Here is a 27,297-nt window from a genome sequence, read left to right on the forward strand (position 1 = left end):
TTATATATAAAAAGAGAGAGAGAGAGAGAGAGCATTAATATCCAAATACTTTAAAAAAAAATTATGTCTCATTTCCCTTGAGTTTACATTGTGCTGGTAAGAAAAACGGTTAAGAAGTACCTCGTTTTAAAAGAGAAACTATTTGTTTGATTAGACTTATAGCACTACAGCAAGTGATGCTGTTGTTATTCCCTGAATCTCGCATCCTCGGAAGCAAAGGTCTATGTGAGATATATTCAGTGTATAAGCAAGGAACTGGTGATTCTCCAGTGTCTCGGTCCACAAGGGGAGGGATCATCCTTGTTAACACCTCCACTCCTTACGTGTCTCTATGGGACACATTTGTTTATGCTGAAGAAAATGAAAGAGTTTGGTGTTGTGCACCAGCTAACCTGCATGGTTAGTATTGATAAATACCCTCCTTTACAGTGTTCATTAACCAGGATTCTTCTTTCTGAGCAAATATTTTATTTTATTTTAACCAAGGAATACTGAATTCTTTCCCCCCTTCACTTTTTTTTAAACTATTGTTGCATTTTCATTGTGTACCTGCAAAAATTTGTGTGTGTGTGGGAATTATATCTTCTTAATTTGACCCATATGACTTTAAGCTCTGTTTTGGCATGTAAAGCGCTTTAAATAGTTTAGATTAATCCCTTGCAAACTTACTACAAATATGCTTTAAAAATATTGTTCAGGTTTGTCCATAGTCTGTAAAAGGTGGAAATTGGGAATAAATGTGGCAGATGTGAAGGAAGCTATTAACAATAGCACAAGGGATGTTCTGTTGTATGGTGCCTGTACATTCTGTTTGGAAGTGCTCCAGTTTTAAAGGTTTGATCCTGCAACTCTTATCTAAGTAATCCTTGCTTGCATGAGTAGCTCTATTAATTTCAATGATAGTACTTACATGAGTAAGGACTATTCATGTAAGTGAGGGTTGCAGGATCTGGCCCTAATTGTGTAAATAGCCTAGAAAAGCCATAGCTAGTAAGGTGGCTTAGTGATTTAAGATGCACTTTTGAAACATCTAGACACATTCACAAGTTCAAATCCTAATAGCATTGAGTCAGCCCTTCATTGTCTTGTGAGTTAAATACGTTGAAATCCAAGGCAGGTGTGAATCTTTTGGATGAGACCTTAAAAACTGAGCACATTAAACTTCCTGTAATTCTCTTTCTCTAAGCATGCTTGTCAAGCACCAAGTGTCTACCCAAGATTTCCACTCCATCCACAGAGGGTCACTTGGTTGGCACCTCCTCCTCTACAAGTGGCTGCATTTTCAGTAGTCCTTGATATATGCAGTTTTAAAGTATTTTGGGATCTTTCTGAGTGAAAGGAGATATGCAAATTTAAAACGAGGCTGTATATCCTGTTCTTCAGTCTGCTACGCTGATCAGTAATCAACCTTGTTCAGTGACAGATGGCAACATTTTTGAAAATCAAGCTTATGAGAGGGCCTGTCTACAGAGGGCAATGGTTTTCAGGAGCTAATCTTGAAAATGCTCCAGCTAACACATCTGAGGCTATGTCTACACTACCGCAGCAAGTCAACCCACGCTACGCAACTCGATGTACCTTAGGTCGAGTTACTGTGGCGTCTACACTGGAAAAAAATCTCCCGTCGACTTACTTTACTCTTCTTGTCGGGGGTAGAGTACGGGCATTAACTGGAGAGTGATCTGCAGCTGATTTGGCGGGTCTTTACTAGACCTGCTAAATCGATCACCGGTGGATCGATCTCAGAGCATCGATCCCTGCCGTAGTGTAGACCTGCCCTCAGCCAGGCAGAGTGGAGGGAGAATAACTTCTTAAAAGCAGTTGTTGAAAAATGTTCTTCAAACAAAACCATTTAAAAGATTTTTTTTTTTTTTTTGCCCCCTCAAACAGGCCGTTTCACATTTCAAGATCAGTTTTTGAAGGCTGTTCTGGAACACAGGTGGTTCCTCTGTGTAGACAAGGCCTCAAAATCTCCTCAGCTTGACCTAGTAACTTAGTGAATAAACTCCTGGCAATTAGTGTTTGTGCACTGTTTGCCAATCTCCACAAAAAGAGCCCCAAAGGGGTCATTGGTTTGTGAATGAGTGATTGAATTAGTTAATGGAAAAAGGTTGTGAAGTCGTAAAAGGATCAGCCTACAGATTTCTTCAGAATTCTGCTGCATCTCTTCCTCAAACAGTATTAAGGAAGGAGGAATGTTGTTCCTGTTTAAAATAGAGTATTTGTTCAGTAATCATTTATAAAGTGCCTCACTGATTCTCACACTCTCTCCAAGTCTTGGAGGGTGTCTCCGCTGCAATTAAACACACTCTCGGCTGGTCCTTGTCAACTGACAGGCTTCACATTGTGGGACTGTAAAATTGCAGGGTAGACGTTCAGGCTCCGGCTAGAGCCCGGGCTCTGGGACCCTCCTGTTTTGTGGGATCCCAGAGCTTGGTCTCCAGCCTGAGCCCAAACATCTACACTGCAATTTTACAGCCTTGGAGCCTGAGCCCATGAGCCGGAGTCAGCTGACCCATGCCAGCTGCAAGGGTTTAATTGCAGGGTAGACATACCCTTCAGGCTCAATACAAGATAAAAACACTATACAATACAAGTGAAGTTGCATAATTAAAGACCACAACCTTAAAAATTGGAAATTAGGCCATTAAGGTGTGTATCTAGGAAGATGATGCCTAGCTATCCTGGTGTTCACCTATCATGAATGTCGCATTAAAAACACCTTGAGAGTGGTAACAAATGAGAAGGGAACCTCTAGCCAAACTATGACTGTATGTACTGCTCAAATCCTGATGGAAAGTTATTTGGGGGAAAGAGAACTGGCATGCTTAAACAAGCTGGCACCAACATCCTATCTGCAGCACAACAGGTGCCTTAAATGCAGCTACAGTGCCATGAACGAACCCCCCTGTGGAGCATGCTGAAGCGCAGCATGGAAATCATGGCTTCTGGCTAGCCTAGGGACTAACTCAATATATATATTTTTAAATTTCACCCGTCACATCACACTGGCTAAAAAAATAGCGTGCATCAGCGGTGCTGTAACAAGGTGTAAAGGACTCACAGTAGGTGTTAACGTGCCCAAGCATTATGGTAACACCTGTGTTTGTCTAATTCCAGCCAAAACAGTTTCCTTTCCAACTGTAGAGAAGGATAAAAAATCTATCTAACTACCAGTAGTAGCAGACATTTCCTGTAAAGCGATTTATATAGTATTTCCCATGATGCTTTGGCCTGTGGTTTTGCTTTGAACTTTCCAGATTGGGACAACAACTTGCTAACTCCAGTGACCTCTACTGCCTCTTTGTCTCTCTCCAGTGCTGTCAGCACCAAACACTTAGAGACGGTGTTCTCTCACGGAGGTTCCTATAACTGAATGAAGAATAAAGCCACTTGTAAAATGTGACCAATGTAGATGTGACTTATAGGGCACACATGATGCTTATTTTTTCAGTTATATGGAAACTTGAAGTGATTAAAAATAGTAAGCCCAGTGTTCTGCGAGGCTGATATAGAATTCTGGATTTTTCAGGTGACTTTGCATTATATTATTACTTAGTATTAGAAGGGGCAAGGGAAGTTGGCAGCTAAACTGTTTCTCTAAAATGTATTTCACTCAGTGGACCCTTGATGCTCATTTCACGACTAATGTATGCTGTACTATGTGCACGTCTCATTGTCACCAGAGATAACATTAAGTAAACTATCCCCTTCAGAAAAACAGCTTTTCTTGGCAAGTGGAATATGGCTTGAGGAGCCAGCTCTGGAGACATATGATACTGTGAATGAGTGCTGTGTGTTACTTCACTGGATCCGAGTCCAGGCACTATTTATACTGCAGCATATTCAGCACCAGATTGTTAAATCTTAATACTGAAACAGTGCATCATTTAAATGTTTTTGTTCCATGTATGCCCCACTTTCAAGCATTGGATGTCAAGCAACAATTATTAACTTTGTCTTGGACGAGATTCTACCCTTACCAAAAGCTTCATAACCTACTCTTGAAATGTTACTGAGTCTATACCAGAGTGTCATATTGAGACTTCAAACTAGCAAAGAGAATGGTCTACTCCAGCTTCCCTCTCAGGGACTGTACATGGTAATGGAATACACTGTGAACCATTTGAAGATCTATTTCCCAAGAAATCTATATGCACGTATTGAAATGCTACAAGTGGGGAGAGTAGTTGTACCAAAATTATCCTACCAGTGTTATGCAGAAACAGAGAAAATATTATAGTATTAGCACTGTGCCAAGTATCTCATGCAGTAAAGGAGACCATTGTGCTACCATTTTCACAAAGCCATTGATTTGCTGTCTCATAACCATCTTTACAGAAGCTTTGATAAGTCTAGATGCAACTCAAAGTTTAGATTTGGCTATCATCAGCGTTGGTAAAATGGTGCATGTGGGGAACTGCATTAATTTTAGCATCATGATATCACCTCAGAAGATTTCTGATGAGTTTTCTTGATAGGCCGGGTTGTCATGAGCTGTTGCTTTCCATTTAGAAGCACTAGTGTTCGATTATTATGAGAGCTCGCAGATAGATATGCAATAGTGTGGTGTCACCAGGTAACAGCGCTGTGAACAGTCATCTCTGTGTTGCTTTTGATAATATTCGCAGATTGCCTTGTTGATCTCTTCTGGAGCCTTGAATGTGTGTGAACGGGCCAAAGACCAGGTCCCGAGCACTGTCAGTTTAAGTGGGAACAAGGGTGTTTGGTACCTTCAAGGACTGGGCTCAGAGATGATAAGCAGATTAAACAAAGAGGAAGCCAGTAACACAGCTGAGGAGATGGAGTGAAGCAGAACAGCAGACATCTGCCCACTATGCTGTGTACCCATAGAAGGCAGCACCGTGCCTCATTATATTCCTAAAGTCTCTCTGTTTTCTGAGCTTCCCTGGAAGTCCATCCTTTCTAATAATTAGTAATGGTTTCTGTTAGTGCCCAGGGTGTGCTAGGCACTATATAAACATTTAAAAGAAGGGACGTCTTCTGCACTAAAGAGTTTACACTATCACATGTGAACTCAGTCTCTTGCAACAAGCCAATCTAGAAAGGGTGTTGCTGCTGTTACTGAAGGAGCAGAGGTATAAACAGGGACCTGGAAGACAGCTGTGCTATTTTCAATCTGTGGTCAAGTACAGCGCTGTTACTTTTTGCCAAAGAAAGCAACCATCTGCCTGGTGAAACGCAGATCTGGGAGTGAACTCTAACTTCATCGATTTCAAATGCTATTTGTACTGGGAATCACACCACAGTCAGGATGGAACTGTGTGCTGAGCCCACACACAGGAATTTTCTTGTTCAATTCAAAACCGAATCTTTTATTGACTTAAGGGTTGTGCAGGCTTTGAAATCAGGAGCACAGGGTATTTAAAGCTTGTCTTAACTTAGAAAGTGCAGGCTTTAGTGGGATGAGGAAAGGTGATGCTGTGTGTGGGGACGCATCCTTTGCTTCTCTATCATAATTCAAGAAACACGAAGATGTAAACAGCTCTCTGTTTACAATTCAAAATATATTCCTTCCCCTCCACTTAGTTAGGCTCAATTGTCAGAAAGAAATAGCTTTTGTGTTCAGAATTGCAATAAATCTCAGGGCGGGTTCTGAACACCCTGACCAACCAAATAATCAAAAGGTTTCATAAACAGTTGATAGATGTGTATTATATTTTTCTTTCCAGGAATAATCAAACTTGGGAGGTGGAACCCTCTGCCCCTCAGTTATGTGACTGATGCACCAGATGCGACAGTAGCCGACATGCTACAAGATGTCTATCATGTTGTGACATTGAAAATCCAATTACAAAGGTGGGTGTTTCTGAACATCTGTCCTCCTCTATTCTCTGAGCTGCTCCGTTGATCACAGCATTACTACAGAGATTAGCACATCCTGTCTTCATTAATTTCTGGGCTTTTGATGAAATGAAAAGGAAAACGAAGGGAAGGGTGCTTCACGATGCAGCTTTCTCGGTGAACCTTCCAACTGTTTTTACATTTTATTTTCTGAAGCAGTAAAGCCACGATGGTGTGGTGGGGGCAGGAGTGGGGCGGGTGGGTAGGTGGGTGGGGGGACTCCATCAATCATGAGGGATATGAAGCCTTTAAAGGGAAACTTTCCACAACTCTTAATTTAATGGGTCCTCTAGGTCTGATTAAATGCTTAGCACATTGTATATGAAAAATAAACACCTCATCTGTTTCCAGGATTCGGGTTATGAGGGTCTAGACTTTCTGCTAACTGTGGCTCAGACAGAATGGCCCAGAGAGCTTGTTGCCTTCTCTTTTGTCTCCAGTGGCCAATCCTAGCAGGGTGGGGAGAGCCTGCCTCTACTGCGCCATCTGGTCATTTAAACTATTTCCTACTCTAGAACATCTGATGGACAGAGTGGTAGCTGCTGTCTAACAATTCTGCACACTCTTTTTATTTTATATATTTTTTTCTCTTTCTCCCTCCTGGCAATTTAAAGAATATGGAGACTACTGGGCTGTTCACTGAAAAGGGTGGAGAATTCTACAGATGGCCTAAGCAAAGCGCCCACCCAGTCTTAAGAAACTCTGTTTAACCCTCAGATGTACCTCACTAGATCAGACAGTTGGCCCATCTGCCATAGTCCAGTGATCAGGATGCTTTAGAAGAAGGAGTAAGAAATAGTGGATTATTATGAAATAACTTGCCCATATGAAAAGGTTCATTCTAACTTTATCATAATTAGGAGTCTCATGGCTGTCGTATCCGAGCACCATCAGTTAAATCCCATTGCAAAAACCTCCTGCAAAACAACAGAGGGTCCTGCTGCACTTTGTGTGCATGTATGAAATTGGCACTGCATGGTTGGGTTGACTCTCTGCATTACACCGGGGCTGCCGAGTACTTTGAAACTTATGGCACTGCATATTTTCCACCTCGCTTACTTAATCAATGGCAATATTTTTCTCCCTTTAAGAATAACTAAACACCCTAAATGAATATCCACCCCAGAACTATGAATCTGACATATGCCCTTCTTGGCTGAGGAAAAAAAGTCCATGAGCAACTGGTTCACTTAACCACTGAAATAGCCAAAACTTAATTCAGGGAAGGAACTTTCTCTTCCTGATTCAAACGTGCAGTAATGAGACTGACACTGAAGAAATCTGCCCTCTTAATAGCTCAGTTCTGGCCAACTATTGCTCAGTATAAAATCTTTTGTTACCCAGCAAACTCACAGAGAAGCTAGCCATAGGCCAACTACAAACTCTTCTAATTGAAGCTAATATACTAGACCAGGCATAATCTGGATTCAGGCCAGGACATGGTATGGAAACAGCTTTAATGCTACTGATGGCACTGCTCTCAATGGGGCAAACATCCATTCTCCTCCTCCTTGACCTCTCTGCAAAATTTGACACTGTTGACCATAAGATACTGCTGTCTTGCCTGAGAGGTGGCCGGAGTCCTGGGTAACGTGTTAAAATATTTTCTGGAGGAACACACCCAATGAGTAGTGATGGGAAACTGCACCTCTCCCACTAAACCCTTCATCTGTGGAGTCCCACAAAGATCAGTTCTCTCTCCAGTCCTTTTCAACATCTACATGCAGCAGCTAGGTGAAATGGTCAGATAGCATTGTGAATAATGTCACAAGCATGGATTCAGGTACCAACAGTATGCAGATGACACACAGCTCTATCTGTCCTTCGGCACATACGATCACACCATGACTACCAGGATGCCCCAATGCTTGGAGGAGATCAGCTCATGGATGAAGAATAGCAGGCTGAAACTGAACCTGAGCAAGGCAGAAGGTGTGCTGATAAGCAGAGGAAAGTGTCTCCAACTAAGTCTCCTTGATCGAAGTCATGTGCCCACAATTGGTCAATTCAGTCTGTAGTTTAGGAGCACTCTTGGATTCTTTGCCAATACCAACCTATCACATAGCAGCTTTTATGAATAACACTCTGTCATCTCCAGTTGCCTCTCTTCCCTCCTGGTGGATAGAGACCTGGCCTTAATTACTCACACACCTTTGTCACCTCTTGGCTGGACTACAGTAAAGTGATATACCTGGGCAGGAAGCCATCAGCCCTTGGGAAACTCCAGCTAGTACAGAATGCTACAGTGCATCTCCTCAGCAACATGGGCTACTGTGAGAGCATCATACCCACCCTCTGCTCTCTGCACTGGCCTCCCAAAGATTATTAAGTCAATTGTAAGGTCTTGGCCCTTATCATCGGGGTGGTCAATGGCCTGGGCCCAGCATATCTGAAAGAGCCTCAAATTCTGAGATGAAGACTCTGGTCAACAGCTCCTCTCCTCAGGCAGAAAGGCACTTTCTAGCATAAGAGTAAAGCTGATCTGTGCAGGAGACTGAACGGTTTCATGGATCAGTCTGAGACTGAAACAAAGTCCCCCAGGAACAAAGAATTGTCACAAACCTCCCCGATTCCTCACTGATTGCAAGGCACACTTCTTTGACCTTGCCCACTCCTAATACAAACATAGAGTGTGCGTACTTAAAAAAAAAAATCAAACAACCTTACAACAATCAAATGCACCTGAAACGAAACCTTCCCGAAACAGAACACGACAAAAACACACGCAATTCCCCACAAGTGGAGAGAATGAGAGTGACCATCCGTGACAGACCTTAGTCACGTTGGGTAATGCATTGCTGGAAGGTACTCAGATACTATGGTGGTGAGGGCAGGATATATACCAATGTAGAACAGAATTCTGTTTTAGACCAAAGCCTTGGCCCTCCAGAATGGGGGCATCTCTCACTACTTAACCGTGTTGTGTAATTTTTTTTTCTATTCCAGCAGGAGCATCTATTTGTGCCTAAGAGGCAGCCTTTCCCAGTCATTTGTGTGGCCTGCATTAAGCAGAGCACTTTGCACTCCTTCAGGCCCCAAAGGAAATGGCTAGGCACACATGTTACATCACTTATGGAGGCTTAGCTAGGATTTCTGGCATGTGCTGTAATTCTCTTAGTTGCAGCACATGTCTTGTTGGGGGGGAATGGGGATGTAAAAAAAAAGATGCATTTTAAAGAAAGGTCTGAGCACAGGACTGTAAAGTGGGGATGTCTTCACAAAGATTTATGGTTGCACGAAGAGAGCAGGTTTGCTTGCTGGTGACGTTTCCATCTGATTTTTCTGCTTTCTGTTTTTACAGTTGTTCAAAGTTGGAAGACTTGCCAGCAGAGCAGTGGAACCATGCCACAGTCCGCAATGCCTTAAAGGAACTGCTTAAAGAGATGAATCAGAGCACATTAGCCAAAGAATGCCCTCTCTCCCAGGTCAGTGCTTCGACCGACCTGTACTAGAGGAATCTGCTTTATAAAATCCAAAGCCAGTAACTGTTTAGCAAGGTGTTTGCAAGAGAAAATTCCAGAAACGTTTAATCCTTTTTAGTTTTAATTAAAAAGGAGAAATTCCAATCCACTTGGGAAAATATCTCTTTACTCTTTAATTGTGGTGCATTATTTGTAATGTGTTGTTGGAAGGAGATCAGCTAGTTTGTGACCTCAACTTCAAAGGGACCCCAAATTCTCCATATATATCATCTCCAAATTTTGTACTACCACTCAATACCATGTATTGCAACTAGGGTGATCAGACAGCAAGTGTGAAAAATTGGGACGGGGGTGGGAGGTAATAGGAGCCTATATAAGAAAAAGACCCAAAAATCGGGACTGTCCCTATAAAATCGGGACATCTGGGCACCCTAATTGCAACAGGTGCTTATCCTTACTGGCAGAAGCCTGCAGCATACTTTAGGGGCACGGACAGTTTTCATCAATCTCTGATTACAAAGAAAGGTATATAACTCTCATCAGTGTGGTGCCAGTTTCTAGGAAAAATATAACAAAAGTGTGTGTGTGTGTGTGTGTGTGTGTAAATAGAGAGAGAGAAACTTTATTCAGTACAACTTTGTCACTTGCAGTGAAGACACAACCATAGTTCAGACCCCTAATGAAACTAAGCTCTCGTTCAAATTTCTTACATAAAGACTTGTATAAAGTTGGCAAGGTTAGCTGAGCACCCCTCTGCACCACCAAAAAAGCCAACATCCAGTGATTCATATTACCTGACAAAAAACTTCACTAGAACAGAGGTAGAGCTGTTAATATATTGCTTTATATTGTCTTTTAAAAACATGGAAAATATCTTTTATAGTTAACCTCTTCCCCCTTCCTTCCAAAAAACTCAGTTCATTTGCTAACACCAATCTGAATGTTGTCCTCCTGTTGCTGCCTACCTTCAACTTATAGGTTAGAGACAGCCAAGCAAAACAAACTTGAGTATACACATTCCAACATGAAGGTGTTCTGTTGTATAATAGAATGATGTAACCCACACCATCTGCATTTTATATCAGGAACAGAAAATCTCTGATTAAAGTAGATAGTAAAAATGATCTTGTGGTTATTAGGTCTTTAGAGTGTTCATATCAAATTTGCTAACTTATAAATTAAAAAAATATTGTTTTTAGCTATGAACACCACAAACTCAACCCCAGATTCATAAATCAAGGATCTTTGATGATGATATGTCACAACCAGTGATAGAAATTCTGTAGGCCAAATTTGGTCCTCCATTAGATCTATGTCACCCCAAAAAGATACAGGTTAGAGTTAGGTCCTGCGGCTGGTACTGTCCAGAATAGAATCTCTCAGCTTCCCATAGCTGCAGAGCTAACAGGAGTAGAAAAGCAGTTTAACCCACATTACTTACTGAAGTGACTCTGAATACAGGAGTGGATGTGTTGAATAAGAAGGTGTTACTTTTACAGAGTAGAACAACACTTTTTAAGTGTTTGCCTTTATATATAAAATGGGAACTGCAAAAGGAGAAATCTGATTGACTAGCAAGGGTTCCAGCATGTAGGTTGGGGCTCTTTGGCAGATGGTAGCAAAACTAGCGTATAAAAATTACATTTCAAGAAGTGGAATTAGATGAGTTACCTGCAGCTCTCAGGTGGAGGAAGACTGGTCTTCAATTCTGTATGTCCCAGTGCACCTGACCTGTAACACTATCCAGTATAACTGAATGGTGAGCCATGTTACGTGGTGGCTTTCATTCACTGTTTAGGGATGTTTTCCATCAGTTTCCATATGGGAATGTGGCAGTTGGCTTACCTCTCTATAAACTCATCCTGACATACATTAGCAAGATTACTGATGGCAGAACTGTAGGAGAAAGAATTTCTATCCTGGTGATTATCCAGAGAATAAAGGTACAGAGACGTGCTTTTGTGGGTTCTAATTCAGCAAGGCATTTGCACACACTTACCTTTAAGCATGTGCTTAAGTGATTTGCTGAATGGCAATGGACTCCGGAGGCTGGACCATAATGAATGCGCTTCTTGCATTAGAACCACAAAAAGTTGTAACCTCTGTTGTCGTGGCTCCCAGAATGTAAAAGATACAGTGGAAGGTTGCATAGGAGCTGTCTATTGCCATTATCTGAATTTGCCTTGAATACAATTCCTTTTCCCAAATCAGTTTTAAAAAAATACCGCACCAAATGTGAAATGTCATTACAACCCCCTTGTGGTTAATATATTATTGACAGCAGCAAATTACAGAGCTGTCTCCTAGGAGTCAAACTGCGGAGTAAATGCTGCTGTTTATTAATGTGTTCACAGTGCATCGAGTTTCCCTCTGTACAGAAGTGGAAAGGGGCAGCACAGGGAGCTTTCTTTTTTTCTCAGTGACTGTGCTCCAGCTCTTGTTCTTGGTACATGAGCTCTTCTTGCAGCCCAGATGGAGATTCTGATTGCCACTGCTGGGCAGTGTAATCATTCGCTTTGATTTACAATTGTTCTGTTTTTCCTGCTAGGTGTATTATGTATTTGCAGCTTAGCCGCCCTTAGCATAAGGCTGCTGTTCAAACAAATAAATCCCAGTTAACCAAGGCAGGGCATTGGGGGTGGGGCTGGCGGGAAAGGAAATCCAATTATTTCTTCACTTCCATCTTTGCATCGAGACCTCTGTCTTCCAAGTGTATTGTGCTAATCATTCCAGTATTGTTCATGTATTTTGCATACTTGTATAAACTTCATTTCCTTGTTGTGGGTTGGTGGTTTTTGTTTTCGTCCCATAGCTTTCGTCTTTTATTTTAACTTATGACTTTATATCTTGTTTATATGAATCCTTTGCTAGTTCTAGTATACGTTATCAGGCAGATGCCAGCTTTCTTTCCATGTGGATGTGATGAAGCTGTCCACCCACTGGGGGTAGGAAGAGGAATTTCTGCCCCATTTTTCTTCCTCAGAACCATCACAGCTACAATCTTAGTAATGCCCATTTATTGTAGAGCTGTGAGAGCTTAAATAAAAACCTGCTGGAAAAGTAAGCTCTTTAGAGCTGCTTCTTCCAGCTTGAAGTTTCCACTCTGTTATGCCTTCAAAATGCTCCTGTTTCCTCAGGGCACACTTTAGAACAAGCAAGGGTTCATAGGGAAGGTGGTGCTGCTGACTGTTATGGTACTAGGTGTAGGTCTCAAAATATGAATTTTAATTAGAAAATTGAAGCTGAGTTTTGGCGATTAGAACATCCATTAAAAAAAAACCACCACCACCCAGCCCTTATTTCACAGCTACTTTGCATCCCCCGTACTGCAGCTTAGTGGCATTCAAGTGGAAATGTGAAAGGGAAGAGGAACCTCTGTGTTCAGGGCCGGCTCCAGGCACCAGGCAACCAAGCACATGCTTGGGGCGGCACCTGGTAAGGGGCGGCCAATCTTGGGGTGGCGGGGGGGGGCAGCGCGGCGTGGCATTCTGTGCGGGGGGGGCACTCCAGCGGCGCGGCGCTCGGCGGGGGGGCGGCGCGGGGCGCAGGTCTCGGGGGGGCGGGCTCTGGCGGCACGGTGCTCGGCGGGGTGGCGGCGCGGGGTGCGGCGCTCAGGGGGAGGGGTTCCAGCGGCGCGGCGTGTTTTTTTTTTTGCTGCTTGGGGCAGCAAAAAAGTTAGAGCCGGCCCTGTCTGTGTTTAAAGTGAATTCATGCCTCAAAGACTGAAACTAATCTGTACAGTCCAATCTTCCTTAAGACTCTCTAAAGTAAATTCTTCTCAGCCTCCTAAAACCCCCAAAACTCAAGAGGTCAGGAAAACTGGCATCTTTTGGGGTTGCAACAGAGTAGCAGACTGGGCTGAATAAATGCATAATTGATCTTGAATAGGGTGTTTGTTTTTTTTTTAAAGCACTGTAAAAGCGAGTAAGCCAGAAGTGAGCCTAGCTAGTAGTTATCCATAGCTGTTAAAGACCCCATTTCACACATGAGCCTAGAGAGGCCTGTGTGCCAGAGTTGGAACCCGTGGTAAATAGCTTGCCATTGCTTTGAGGTCATGCTATCTCTTTAATCTCTTCTACTGTGCAGAAGTGTCATAACAGGTGCCAATATTTCTCTGAACCCTGGCATGACTGCAGGCATAAAAAATGTGATTTCAAGAAAGGGTGCTTTGACTCATACATCTTGTTAAATTTCTTGGGCTTTAGAGTGAGTGTGTGTGTATAGATCTATATATCTTTGTATAAATGTAGATATACACATAATGCAATGATTCAGCTCTGGAAGAATTTAAAAGTTATTAACAATTATTTACTCTATAAAATGGAGATAACTACCAGTAACAAAACTATTTTCCACCATATGGACAAAAGTGCCCCAAATGTAAAATATTTTTGTGTGTGTCAGGTGCTGCAGAGCAACTCTACCTACTATCTTCTTCCAGTTGTTTTGTAGCGGTAGTTGCCAGAGGATACCTGCAAAGGGTGGGGATGGTGGTGAAGCACTTTGAATCTTTCAGCTATACCATGTTTTGTTGTGGCCCTTGCTTACTTTGAAACTGTACTGTATTTAGTTTAATCCGCTCTGAATAGCACTGTTAATTTTTCTGTTGAGTGATTTTTCACACAAGAGCTAATCGCACGTTTCTATAAATTATATTAATTTAACTTATTTACCTAACTGTTGTTCTGCAGCGAGTAGCACGGATGTTCTCTAGTTCTTGGCTGTGTGGTCTTGTTGCAGTTGAAAGCAGATCAGAAGCATCTGAAAACCATTATTTGGATTATGCATGCTAATCTTACCTTTAGAATCTGGTTCCTAAATCACAGTTGTTCTTACCCCTTGCGACTAATGTGTGTGTCCCCCAACATGTCACTGCCTGTAGTTATGCTTTTAGTATGAAGATTCTGTGATATCACAAGCATAAATTAAAGTGACAAGTCAGTGGGAGCTGGAGACAGGAATCTTGGTTCACACAGCATCTTTTTTGCATTACTAGTGAACCAGAGTAATCATGTCTGGGGATGTAGAGTGGGAAATACAGCCAATTTTGAGTCCTTCACAGTGATTGCGTTAGGTTTTGAAGGCAGGTTTTGGGTGATCAATGTCAGCTTGTGTGTCGTTGACGATCTCTGGAAAAGAGTTTTAATTGTTTTTTGTAACACACTTTCTGTCTTCCTCTACTTCCAGAGTATGATTTCATCCATTGTAAATAGCACATACTATGCCAATGTATCAGCAACCAAGTGCCAGGAGTTTGGGAGATGGTATAAAAAGTACAAGAAGATTAAAGGTAAATTAACTTCAGTTATTGTTAATTTCCAAGCCAATGAACTGTGTTTGACTGTTTGAAATTTTGTTTTAAGTGAGGGTGATGATAAGCCTTAATAATATTAGTGAATTTGTCTGCAAAGAGGGCACAGCTGTAGCACACTGGAAATTAAATCCAATGACTTATGAACAAGGATGGTGTGAAAGAAAAGATTTTTAAAGAAAACATGCTAGTTACATCACATTTTAGATTGTAATTGCATTGAAAAGATCAACCGTGTGTGTAAGAAAACTAAAACATCTTGGAAAAAAAATCTGCTATAGAAGATCTGGATTGAAAAGTTAAATTGCTAAGTAAATCACCTTCATCGTATTTTATTTATGAAAACTAAAAACCTGTCTTCCTAAGTTAAATGTGTCCTCGCTTTCTGTTTAAATATGGTTAAGTGTATTGGCATTCCTGCCATGTCACATCATCTGGAATTTAGGTAGCAGCGGTGCATTTGAGACCAAGTTTCTTGGAGGCACTGGGCTAAATTCATCCCAACTATTCCCACTTATACCAAACTGAAAATGGCCCATTATTTTTATTATATGGAATGGAATTCTGTTAGCTGGTGAAATACTAATGTCTCCTACAGGAACATTATTCTGTGTAGGTTCTTATAATGCCCTCATTGCCATAATGCCTGAGTGTCTTCCAGCAGCACATTAAGTGATGTTACTAACATCTGTCATGTGTAATTTGTTCTTTCTCTAGTCCTTTCCTCAGGGGGAGAATTGTGTATACAATGCAATGTTTTGTTTTGGTAGAGTTCTGTTTTAAATACACATGCTGCTATGTATTTGTGTTAGACAAAGTATGGCTGAAGAAGTGTGCCTTGTATTTGAAGGGGGAGGTGGTGAGGTTTGTGATGGTTGTTTGTTCCGCAGTCTCGGACCCTGAGTACGCTGTCTTCTGCACAGACAAGATTTGCCGTTATGGCAGAAAGTTCTATTTTGCCTGAAGAGTGGAGTTGTTGGCCAGAGTCTTCGTCTCAGAACTTGAGTCTCTTTTAGATATGCTGGGTTCAGGCCATTGAGCACCATGAAGATAAGATCTTAGACCTTAAATTTGACTTGATATTCTTTGGGAAGCCAGTGGAGAGAGCAGAGGACAAGTTTGATGTGCTCATGGTAGCTTGTGGTTGCTAAGAAGATGCATTGCAGTGTTTTGTTTTAGTTGGAGTTTCCTAAGGTCTGATAGCTTCCTGCCCAGTTATATCACATTATTTTAGTCTAGATGGTGGGTGAGTAACTGGTAACACAGTAGCTGGTTAAAAGATAGGAAGCAAAGGGTAGGAATAAATGGTCAGTTTTCATAACGGAGAGAGGTAAATAATGGGATCCTCCAAGGATCTGTACTGGAAATTGTGCTGTTCAACATATTCATAAATGATCTGGAAAAGGGGGCGAATAGTGAGGTGACAAAGTTTGCAGACAATACAAAATTATTCAAGACATTTAAGTCCAAAACTGACTGCGAAGAGTTACAAAGGAATCTCACTAAACTGAGTGGGTGACAAAATGGCAGATGAAATTCAGTGTTGATGAATTCAAAGTACTGCACATTGGGAAAAAATCATCCTAGCTATACATACAAAATGATGGAATCTAAATGAGCTGTTACCATGCAGGAAAGAGACCTTAGAGTCATCATGGATAGTTCTCTAAAAACATCTGCTCAATGTGCAGCAGCAGTCAGAAAAAGCTAACAATGTTAGGAACCCTTTGGGAAGGGATAGGTAATAAGACAGAAAATATCACAATGCCACTATATAAATTCATTGTACGCCCACACGTTGAATACTGCATGCATTTCTGGTCATGCCACCTCAGAAAAGATCCATTAGAATTGGAAAAGGTTCAGAGGACAACATAAATGATTAGGGGTATGGAACAACTTCTGTACGAGGAGAGGTTAGAAACAGTGTTCAGCTTAGAAAAGATATGACTAAGGGGGGATATGTTAGAGGTGTGTAAAATCATGAATGGTGTGGAGAAAGTGAATAAGGAAGTGTTGTTTACTCCTTCACAAGACACAAGAACTAGGGATCACCCAGTGAAATGAATAGGCAGCAGGTTTAAAACAAACATATATAAGAACTTCTTCACACAATGCACAGTCAGTCTGTGGAACTTATGGCCAGGGATGTTGAGAAGGCTAAAAGTATATACCTGGGTTCACAAAAGAATTAGATAAGTTCATGGAGGATAGGTCCAATGTCTATTAGCCAAGATGGTCAATGACTCAACTCCATGCTTTGTGTGTCCCTGAACCTACATCTGCAAGAAGCTGGGAGTGGATGATAGGGGATAAATCACTCAATGGATCATGTCCTCTTCATTCCCACTGAAGCATCTGGTACTGGTCACTGTCGGAAGACAGGATATGTGGCTTGAGGGATCATTAGTCTGACAGCCAATGCATTGGCATTCTTATGTTCATATTTCGTATAGGAAAGATAAAGCTCTATGTCATTACATATTTCTCGCACTTAAGTCTGTGTCATGTGTTCATTTCACCTACTGGCTGCATGTAGATGTTGAAAAGGAATGGAGAAAGAATTGATCCTTGGGGGACTCAACAAATGAGGGGTCTAGTGGTGGAGGCATAGTTTCCCATCAATATGGTTTGGACATGTCCCTCCAGGAAGGACTTTAACTACTTTAGCACATTCCAGTGGACCTCTGCCATCCCTCGAGACAGCAGTATCTCATAGTCAACAGTGACAAATGTTGCAGACGGGTCAAAGAAGATGAGAATGGATGTCTGCTCACCATCCATTTATTGCAGGAGATCATCGGTGGCACTAAAGCTGTTTCTGATCATGGCCTGGCCTGAATCCAGATTTTTGGGACTAGCATATTAGTTTAAATTAGATGTTTGTAATTGACCTGTGACTAGATTCTCTATGAGCTTGCTCAGAAACAGAACGTTTGACACCGAGCAGTAGTTGGCGTGAACCAATGTATCAAAGAGGGAGGGTTTCTTCAGTGTCAGTCTCTGGAAGAGAAGATTCCTTCCCTGAATTGGAATGCCTTGGCTATTTCAGGCATGACTTGCACCAGAAGCTCAAGACTTTTTTTCACCAGCCATAAGGGCATGTGTCAGATTCACAAATCTTGGGTCGGGACTCCATTATGGTGCCCATAACATCTTGAGAAGTGAATATACCAAATGTACACTTATTCATGAAACTCAAATGTTTAAAAAAGTGTCTGCAGTTTTTTTTCTTTTAAAAAGTAAAGCATATAGGATGTGGAAGGCTGCTCATTAATTCATTTAAGGCAAAATATAAACCCATCATAGTAATGTAATAAGGAAGCTTCTTTTAGAATTGAGAATATTTGTATCTTGCATAAGATATCAGGGCAAACACTGAGGGATCTGTTTTCCCTTTGATGTATGTGTCTATTTCCCATTAACAGTAGCGTGGTTACATGTGTGCATGGAGTATGGAAGATATACCTATAAAAATCAGAGCTCAATTGTGTGCAGCAGTTATATTTGCCCTAGAAAGAGCAATTATGTTTTAGGTTAAAAATGGCTGTGAAGGAGATTAAAATAACTGAAGTAAAAGTGTAAATTAAGTACGTAAGAAAATTAAGATACACATCTCCTCTTGTAAAATTACACGGGGGTCATCTGCAAATTTTGATTTAGACATTTACTATGTCGTTAATATTTACCATTGTGCAGGACGAATTGAATAGTTCCTTCTCACTCTAAATCACCATCGTGTGACTCAGAAGTGTTTTCTTTTCTCTAAATGACACTTAGTAAAAAGATTTTTTTTTTTTAAGTGCTCTTGGCTGAAACAAATCAAAGGAATCAAACAGCGTCAAGGTCATTTAGTAGATCGCTTTTACTCGCTGTTGCAGGAGAAAAGCTATGGGCTTGCTATTTCATCAGGCTAGGGTGTAATGCCAGCTCCAAAGGCACTGGAAACCCTTAACTGTAGTGGTTCTCAGTGTTGCCACTTCAGACTCCCAAGTGTTTCTAGCACCCCGCATCTTCCACTTTCTTCCTTTCTTAGAGCATTCAGTTCTTCAAGCTCTTTCTTTTTTTTAGTTAGTAAGTGCACAGTTAAATCGTTAAGTGCAGTAAAAGCAGAGCGAGACCTTGATTTCAATCAAGAGGTCAAGGATCCAAACCTGAAGAGTTTGCCAGATAACAGTGTATGTGCACTATTTAAAGAGATTCAGCTAGTCGTTGCTGTTTGGAAGAATATGTGTGTGTTAGTAGGAGGAGAAAAGAGAAGGTTAAGGTATGTGTGAAGTAAACACAAGCTGCTGTAAAACAGTTCAAGTGGTGTTGATTCATCAACCAAACGAGTGGGAGGGAAAACAAAGATCCATGACAGGTACAGTTGGGTATGGAAAATAAATAGCTATGTAACTTCATTGCAATAATCTCTAGCACCCTCTGAGAGGGAAGATTCCTGCACTTAGTTTGGTGCTTTTAATTTCACATCTCCATTTCTTTGTTATGATTTCATTTCTACTTCACAGTTAGTGGTTTGTACAGTAGAACTTATTTCATATGTGAAATGAGTGAGTTTTTGAATATAAATCTCCACACATTCCTTTTAATAAAAAGTAAAAAGTTTTGTTTTTTTAAAAAACTGGATATAAGCAACAGTTAGCATTTAGGGTCAAATTTTGCCCTTGGATATCACTGTGAGGCATTGGGACCAGTACACGCATATCCAAGGCCAGATTTGGTGAATAGAATTTTAAAAAAAACAAAACAAAACAAAAAACCCCAAACAAGCAAAAAAACAAAAAAATCACATGCACTGTGGTAAATGCAAAATAGAAAGGGGCTTCTAAATTACTATTGACGTCGCAAACTAAATGCAGTCTATGGTATTTAAATGTGTTTCCTATTATCTGCTAATGTCTGTTTTAATAAAACAGTGGGAACTAAATGGTTGCTTCTTAATCAAAACCATGATTTCCTAAACATAAGCTATGTGATTCTGTTACAAATTGCCACATATAGATAGATCTCCTAGGTCAAACTTTTTTCCTTTCTCATAGAAATAAATAAACAGTAAAATAATTATACACTCTGGAAGATCAAAGTAAATATGACTAAAGCAATGCAGAAATAAAAAAGTCCTCTGGAATAAAATGAAGACAAGCATCAGGTTGCAGAGTATATAGTTAATGTTTAAATAAATATAAGAAAGTGAACAATCAATAATTTGATATCATTAGCAACAGATGTCAAAACTATATACAAATGGAATAGTATGAAATTTGAAGTAAACATCCTTAGTGTGCATTCTATTGAGCTTACTGAAAATACAGCTAAATTATTTGTTTATAATTTTTAAAAGTTTTCAGTTAGTTCTGCTCAGAATGTTAATTTTCTCTTGTGTCAAGCCGTGATAGAATAAGGTTCTGGCTTGACTCTCCTACTCCCATCTACCAGCCCCTTTAAGGTTTGAAGAAATTCACAGTTTACTCAGTAGCACAAGACTTAGTATACATACTGATAACTGGAATTTACTAGTGTGAGAATGGAGATTTTTCCATCTTTTCCCGGCTGTTGGTCTAGCACTCTGTATGTGTGTTTGGGCATGGGTGAATGGGACAGTAGGATGGAAAAGATCAGGAAAAATCTTTCTAACCTGTTTGGTGTATACGATATATATTGCGTATGTCAGTGGTTCTCAATTAGGGGCCCCCTGGGAGGTTTCAGGGGGGCTGCAGAGCAGGGCCAGTGTTAGATTTGCTGGGGCCCAGGGCAGAAAGCTGATGTCCCACCGCAGGGGGCTAAAGCCCGGGGCCCTGAGCCCTTCCACCTGGGATTGAAGCTGAACCCTGAGCAATTTAGCTTCCTGGGGGCCCTTGTGGCATGGGGCCCGAGGCAGTTACACTGCTTGCTATCTCCTGATGCCAGTCCTTGTTTTATATGCAGAAAATTAGTCGAGGCACAGGTGGGCCATGGAGTTTTTATAGCATGTTGGGGGGCCTCAGAAAGAGAGAGGTTGAGAACCTCTGGTGTATGTAATTGGGGGAAGAGGGCTTATATTAATACAGTTCTAACTTCAAAAGTTGGGAAATGAGAAGGTTAAGGTTCTCAGTAGTACATAGCACATATGTAATAATTTAGGTATAATATTTGGCAGTTTAATTACCGATCAAAACTATAACTCACTCCATCTTGCAAATCCTGTGTAATGTTACTCCATGTATCTTTTATTTAACTTTTGATTTGAAATGTTCACTTTTTTAAGATTACAGGACTACTTCCTCATTTACACTGAGGCCCTTTGCACTACCCTCATAGTGGAAAGAGTAGGGTTACCATATTTCAACAATCAAAAAAGAGGACGGGAGGAGCCCCGTCCTAGCCCCGCCCCCGTCCTGTCCTAGCCCTGCCCCTGCCCCTTCCACTCCCTCCCACTTCCTGCCCCCTCAGAACCCCCAACCCTCCCCTCCACGCCTTGTCCCCTGACTGCCCCCTCCTGGGACCCCTGCCCCTAACTGCCCCCCAGGACTCCACCCCCTACCTAAGCCTCCCTGCTCCTTGTCCCCTGACTGCCCCCTCCTGAGACCTTCCCCACATCCTAACTGGCCCCCTAGGACTCTACCCCCTACCTGTCCCCTGACTGCCCCAACCCTTATCCACACCCCCACCCCCAGACAGACCCCTGGGACTCCCACGCCCCATCCAACCACTCCCCACCCCCTGACAGCCTCCCCCCCAAAACTCCTGACCCATCTAAACCCCTCTGCTCCCTGTCCCCTGACTGCTCCGATCTCTCTCCCCACTCCTGCCCCCTGACAGCCCCCCCCAGAACTCCCAAGCACCCCCCCGCTCCTTGTCCCCTAACTGCCCCCTCCTGAGACCCCCCCCACCTGTACTCTGCCCAAAATCTTACACCCCCCAACCCCCAGACAGCCCCCCCCCGAACTCCTGACGCATCCAACCCTCCCCCTGCTCCCTGTCTCTTGACTACCCCCCCCCCCCAGAACCTCCCTGCTGCTTCTCTGACCCCCGGCCCCCTTAATGTGCTGCAGAGCAGCGCGCTCGACAGTGGGGGAGGGGAGCAGGGTCGGAGCTCCAGACTGCCGGAGGCCGAGGCGACGGCCGGTGATCTATGAATGCAGGGTGGGGGGAGGGAGGGAGAGGAGGGGAGTGGTCTCAAGTTGCAGGGGAGAGGAGGGGGAAGTGGAGGAAGGGCTTTGGCTGCCGGAGCCCCGTGCGAGTGGCACCATCCGGCCGGCTGCCCTGTAAGCCCCGCACGCTCTGCAGGGGGGGCGGGGGAAGTCCGGACATTGACAAATTCCCCCTGGACGCTATTTTTAACTGAAAAAAGCCGGACATGTCCGGGGGAATCCGGACGGATGGTAACCCTAGGAAAGAGGCCTTGAAGTGAATGTAAAATTACCCCACAAGGCCCTTTGCATTGGCAGAGCAGAAAAAAAGGGCCTCATGTACATGAGAAACAGGCCCACAGTTTTTAATGAGGATTGCATGTAAATCAGACAGCGATGACCTAGTCTTCGGAGGTACTGAACACAAACATCTCCTATGAAAGTTTATGGAGGGTATGGATGCTCAGACCCTTTGAAATTTAGGAGCTGAATAATTAGTTTAATATTTCTTAGCAGAATAGAATATAAATGAAGCCCAGTCTTTGGTCCAAAAGTGATGAGATCTTCTTTCAGTCTTCTCTGTTTGTGTTTCAAAATCCAGCATACATGTTTTCTTCCAGTCCATATGGAAATAAAACATAAAAGTTGTTCAAATGCATTGAAAGGCAAAAGCAATTATCTGCAATGAGTTAAAGCAGAAATAATTCCATTTGCATGATTTGCTTTGTTTTGTGCCTGATTCTACAACATTTAACACAGACTTACTTAGATTCTCTGTTTGTAAAAATTAAAGAATACACACATAAAAAACTGTGTGTGTGTAAACAGACAACAATATTTCAAAGCAATAAAAAGCATTTCCAAAAAATAAAATCCATAGAAATAATTCATTGTCCAGTGTCATTTTGGTAATTTTTTGCTAATGGTATTTCAGCTATCTGTTTTTAAAAGATATATTCCCTTCCCAAGGTTAATTTTATAGGAAAGACAATCACTCCTTCACTACTGAAAGTGGTTTGTTTTTTTTTTTTTTTTTTTTAGTACTGTGAATATTTTCTCTTTGCTTGAGAATTTGGGCTCAGGCTGGGGAAAGAGAGGGGAGCAACAAATATGATGTGACCTTAAAACAAGTGAAAAACGTCTTTTGTTTGTCCAGGTAATGAGTCATCTTTATCCCTAAGATCAGAGACCATCTTGATGTAAGTTCGGAGATGTTGGCTGATGGTCTTTTTGTGAAGTGATGAATCGCTTCAATATAAATGAATTATTTCTAATTTCAGTAGGTCGGGAGCTAGCTGTTGCAGGAAAGAGGATACGTATCCTCCTTAAACTGAGGATAATCTATGTCGTCTTATCTTTTTGGATCCTCTGTGGTTTTCAGATATTGTTGTAGGCTCTGTTATTTTTTGAAAACTTGTTTACAGCCTCAGACAGATGGACAGAGAATCTTTTTTTTGACCATGGGTCTTAGTAGCAGTTGCAGGATTAGAGAGTTTAGAAGTCAAGTATCAGGGGGTAGCCGTGTTAGTCTGTATCTACAAAAACAACAAGGAGTCTGGTGGCACCTTAAAGACTAACAGATTTCTTTGGGCGTAAGCTTTTGTGGGTAAAAACCTCACTTCTTTAGAGCTGGCTGAACTATTTTGAAATTTGATGAAAAAGGCATGTGTGGGAATTTCAACTTTGCAGAATTTTATGCCCAAATAAATCTGTTAGTTTTTAAGGTGCCACCAGACTCCTTGTTGTTAGAGTTTAGAAGCAGCAGCATTTGCATGAGTTTCCAGCTTTTCTACTCTCAGGCTGACAGAACCCAGTTTCCCATTCAAGGCAGCAACTGCCGAGGAAACACACTGAAAATTTCTATTACTTTCTTTAAGAATTATTGTGAATTGTTCATCTGAAGCAGGTGTTTGTAAGAGCTTCTTAGAAAGATGGCAGTTCTTTTCCATCCAAGATTTTTGCTTTAAATTGCCCTATGTAGTAATGTTTTCTTTGGGCTTCGACATTTCGGATGGCTAGTTACACTCATTATCAATTTAGATACTTAAATAACTGATTTAAGAATTTGCAGTTTCTTGGGGTTTTTTTGGTTGTACTTTAGTTGTTGATCTGGAGCGAAGCCAAAATGAGGCCTTTCAGTTCAGCTGACGGCTCTTCCTCCTGCTATGAAAATCTGAATCTTTTCTTTTGTTTACTTTTGTACCTTCAATGCTGAAATTGAATTCAATAGGTTTTTTATTTTTTTTAAAGAAAATGAACGAAAATAAAGAAACTATAGGTCTTGATATTGTTAGCATTTCGATGGCCCACGGAGGCTTTGAAAGGTCACAGCTCATTGAGGGATGAGCTCACATCTTTAATGCTGTTAAGCTGTAGACTATTTTCGGCTATGCTGTTTTGTTGGGACAGTAGGGTATTGGTTTATATTGAGACTGCTGTATCTTTACAATGGAAAAAGATGGAGTCTTAATTTTTTTTAAATCAGAGTATAGAATTGACAGAACAGGCAGGATACAGCACCCATTATAGATATCTGAAAATTGTCTACACCTTTTCAAACCCACATTTCTTTTTCTCCTGTCCCTGATGTTACGACATTTTTTATTTTTAAGGACTGTGTTGTGTGTGTTTCAATGAGACACAACCTGCCCAATGCATTGGATTCCAGAAGCCCATAAGCAGTGACCCTTGTGGCTGTTAAGCAGGATGGAGAGAATTAGAGCTGGCTGAACTATTTTGAAATTTGAATTTTGATGAAAAAGGCATGTGTGGGAATTTCAACTTTGCAGAATTTGATTCCTATTTTTTGACTGCTCTAGAGACAATGGGAAGTCCTTACAGCTCCCAGTGTGTTGTCACTGCTAGGTGTCTGCTTAAAAATGTTAAGAGATGCTCACTAAGCATGCTCAGAAGTGAGTTGTCAATCTTTTACCTTTTTTGTTTTAAAAACTTTTTATTTTCCAAATTAGCTAAGAGATACTTTCTCATTGTGGATCAGTCACATGCCAAGACTGGAGTTTTGCTCAGCCATTTTTGAATTATTGGGGAGCAAAGTAAAAAAAACTTTCTTCCTTCCCTCCCCCACACTGATTATCCCAGAGTGCCTTATTTTTTCAGATCTCTTTTGCGCCATTCTACAGGTTAAATAGAACACACTACCATTCAATCCAGTATTTATAACTATGTGCAGTCCCCCCTCCTTTAAAATAATAAAAAAAAAGCGTAAAACTTTTTTGGTCACAAATAATTCAAAAAATGGTTGAATGGATTTTCCACACACTTAACCACAAAACCAAAAACCAACTTGCAGTCTCAGGCCAGTTAAGGAAATTTCAGCCTCAAAGGAGAATTTTTGAGGAAGTTAGCATCAGGTGAAAATGAGAATGGAAAAGGAACTCTGGACTAAGTTTGAAAATACCCATATCTGTTGCTGGGACAGAAATGCAGCACTGGTGTATCCTGATCATCAGAATTGCAGATTATACAAAATGTATTTCTGTCACTGAATTATATTTATTCAGCACTCCAGTTATCTGATGTTTTTAGAGGTGTCTCTTAATAAATTACATGGGTGAGCCATTCCCCCTGATGACTGCTAGCAATGGGACTCAGAAAGTGATTTCCACGCACAGCACGCATTGCACAATTGGTCAGGTATGGTTTGGGAGGTGCATCATCCATGGTAGATCACTGCCTAACTATAGGGAAGATGCGTAACTACCAGGACAAATGTTTCTCAGAATAATTTTACACAGTCATAGAAATTTCTATACGGGACAAGAACAACGGTCCATCTAGATTAACAGTTTCTGTGTTTCTGTAAAATGATTCTGACAATGTTTGTTCTTCTTCATCTTCATTTTTATTCAGGCTGACTGGCATGTAAAGTTCCTCTCTGTATCATATGAACTTACAGTTAGCATATCCTGCATGTGAACTAGACTGCACCTAGTTATAAATACTGGATTCGAACGGCAGTGTGTCCTATTTAACCTGTAGAATGGTGCAAAAGAGATCTGAAAAAATAACACACTCTGGAATAACCAGTGGGATGCCCTGGGTTGTACGTTTATAGGGTGGAAATTTGGCCTAGTATGTTTAAACAGAATTGAAAGAAACAAAGTTAGAGCCTTATCCAATACACTGTGAAATCGATGGGAGACTTTTCATTATTCCAGTTGGATCAAGCCCTTAGTGAGAGAGAGAGGAGGTAGAGTCTCAGCGTCTTTTGTAAATGTCCTGATGCAAGTGGAGCTCAGAAATGAATACGGTACGAAGGCTTGGCTGTGGTGGGTTGGTCAATAACATTAGTTCACCTTGTGCCCAATTCACCTTGGGTGCTGGTTGCACAGAAGCTTGGTGTTAATTCAAATACACAAATAATGAAGTAGGAGTGCATGAGAGAGAGAACTAAACACTGCACAGTCAAGAACAGACAAATGTGTTTTCTGTTTGGTGTTTCCATTAGGCTCGGACAGAGAATAACCTTACTGCCTCTCCCTGTGCCCCACCCACCATTAGCACATATTTGTTATATAGGTGGTGTTGGGTCATTTGCATGTTAGGAGAGTGGAGGCAGAGAGAGATTGCAAAAGTTAAAACTTATCATCAAGGCTGGCTCATTCTGGTAATCTGCATTTTCCCCGAGCCTGTCTATCCCAATCCTGCAAGAGCAAGTGGCCTGGCCAGAGAGCAGACGGTAAATGAAGGGCTTTGGTAGACACTGCAGATTAGATGTTGAATGAAAATGAGGCTCCTCAAGCTAGTCCCCTGTACTGAAGTGGCTAAGTGGGCGGTGATTAAAAGAAATAAGTAATTACAGTAATTATAGATGAAAAGATACGACTTTACCACTTTAAAGGCACCTCCTGTGTTCTGGAATCGTTCTGTTATTTCCAAAGAGTTGGCTTGTAATTATGAAGAGAAAGCAGCTGGGTACCCTCTGGATGTGCCACGGCAGCACTGGCTCCTCTAGACAGAGGGTGGTTCTGTGGCTTAATGTGTTGGCCTCCCAATAGTAGAGTCATGGTTCAGATCCTGCTTCAGTGTTTGGTGACGCCTAAACCTGCATGATTGTGACTATAATAATGACATGACTGACCTTTATGGTTCAGAAGTATTGCAGGGCTTAATGTGATGCACTAACAGAGCAGTGTGTGGAGACTGGCCTAGTGCAATCTATAGTTGCCTGTCACGGGGGCTAGAATCTTTGACTTTTATGATCATCAAATTGAATCAGGTTTTAAATTAAAAAATAGAATGAAGAAGAAAACCACCCAAACTCTGAAATGGTTCCACTGAAAAACAGCAATAAGGCACCTGCTATCCAGTGATGGTGAGTTAAAATCACAATTGAAATAAAGCAGTTCTGTCTATTCTTTTTCACAACCTCCTCCTCCTCCTCCTCCATTACAGTGGCTGTTTGTCGGAGTTCTCAGACAAAAAGTTTGTAGCCCCCCTGGATTGGAAAGGCCAAGGATTGAATGGGCCTTGGAAGATGGTCTACCATTTCCTCCTTAAAGGAGGCTTACCAGTGTCAAGGTTGTAGTGTGTTGGTGGGGAAGCACGTTAAGCTTGCCCTATTGCT

General features: G+C 41.5%; 1 protein-coding gene across 2 annotated transcripts in view; it reads left to right on the top strand.

Annotated features, from left to right (window-relative positions):
• SATB2 (SATB homeobox 2) overlaps positions 1 to 27,297 on the top strand; it is a 167,021-nt gene that overhangs the window by 60,760 nt on the left and 78,964 nt on the right. For both annotated transcript variants that reach the window (XM_054044795.1, XM_054044796.1), the window contains exons 4-6: positions 5,694 to 5,820; positions 9,167 to 9,290; positions 14,475 to 14,577. In XM_054044795.1, the coding sequence (XP_053900770.1) occupies positions 5,694 to 5,820; positions 9,167 to 9,290; positions 14,475 to 14,577 (354 nt within the window). The remainder of the gene's footprint in view (positions 1 to 5,693; positions 5,821 to 9,166; positions 9,291 to 14,474; positions 14,578 to 27,297) is intronic.

Source organism: Malaclemys terrapin, chromosome 11, assembly GCF_027887155.1.
Source record: "Malaclemys terrapin pileata isolate rMalTer1 chromosome 11, rMalTer1.hap1, whole genome shotgun sequence".
Lineage (NCBI taxonomy): Eukaryota > Metazoa > Chordata > Testudines > Emydidae > Malaclemys > Malaclemys terrapin.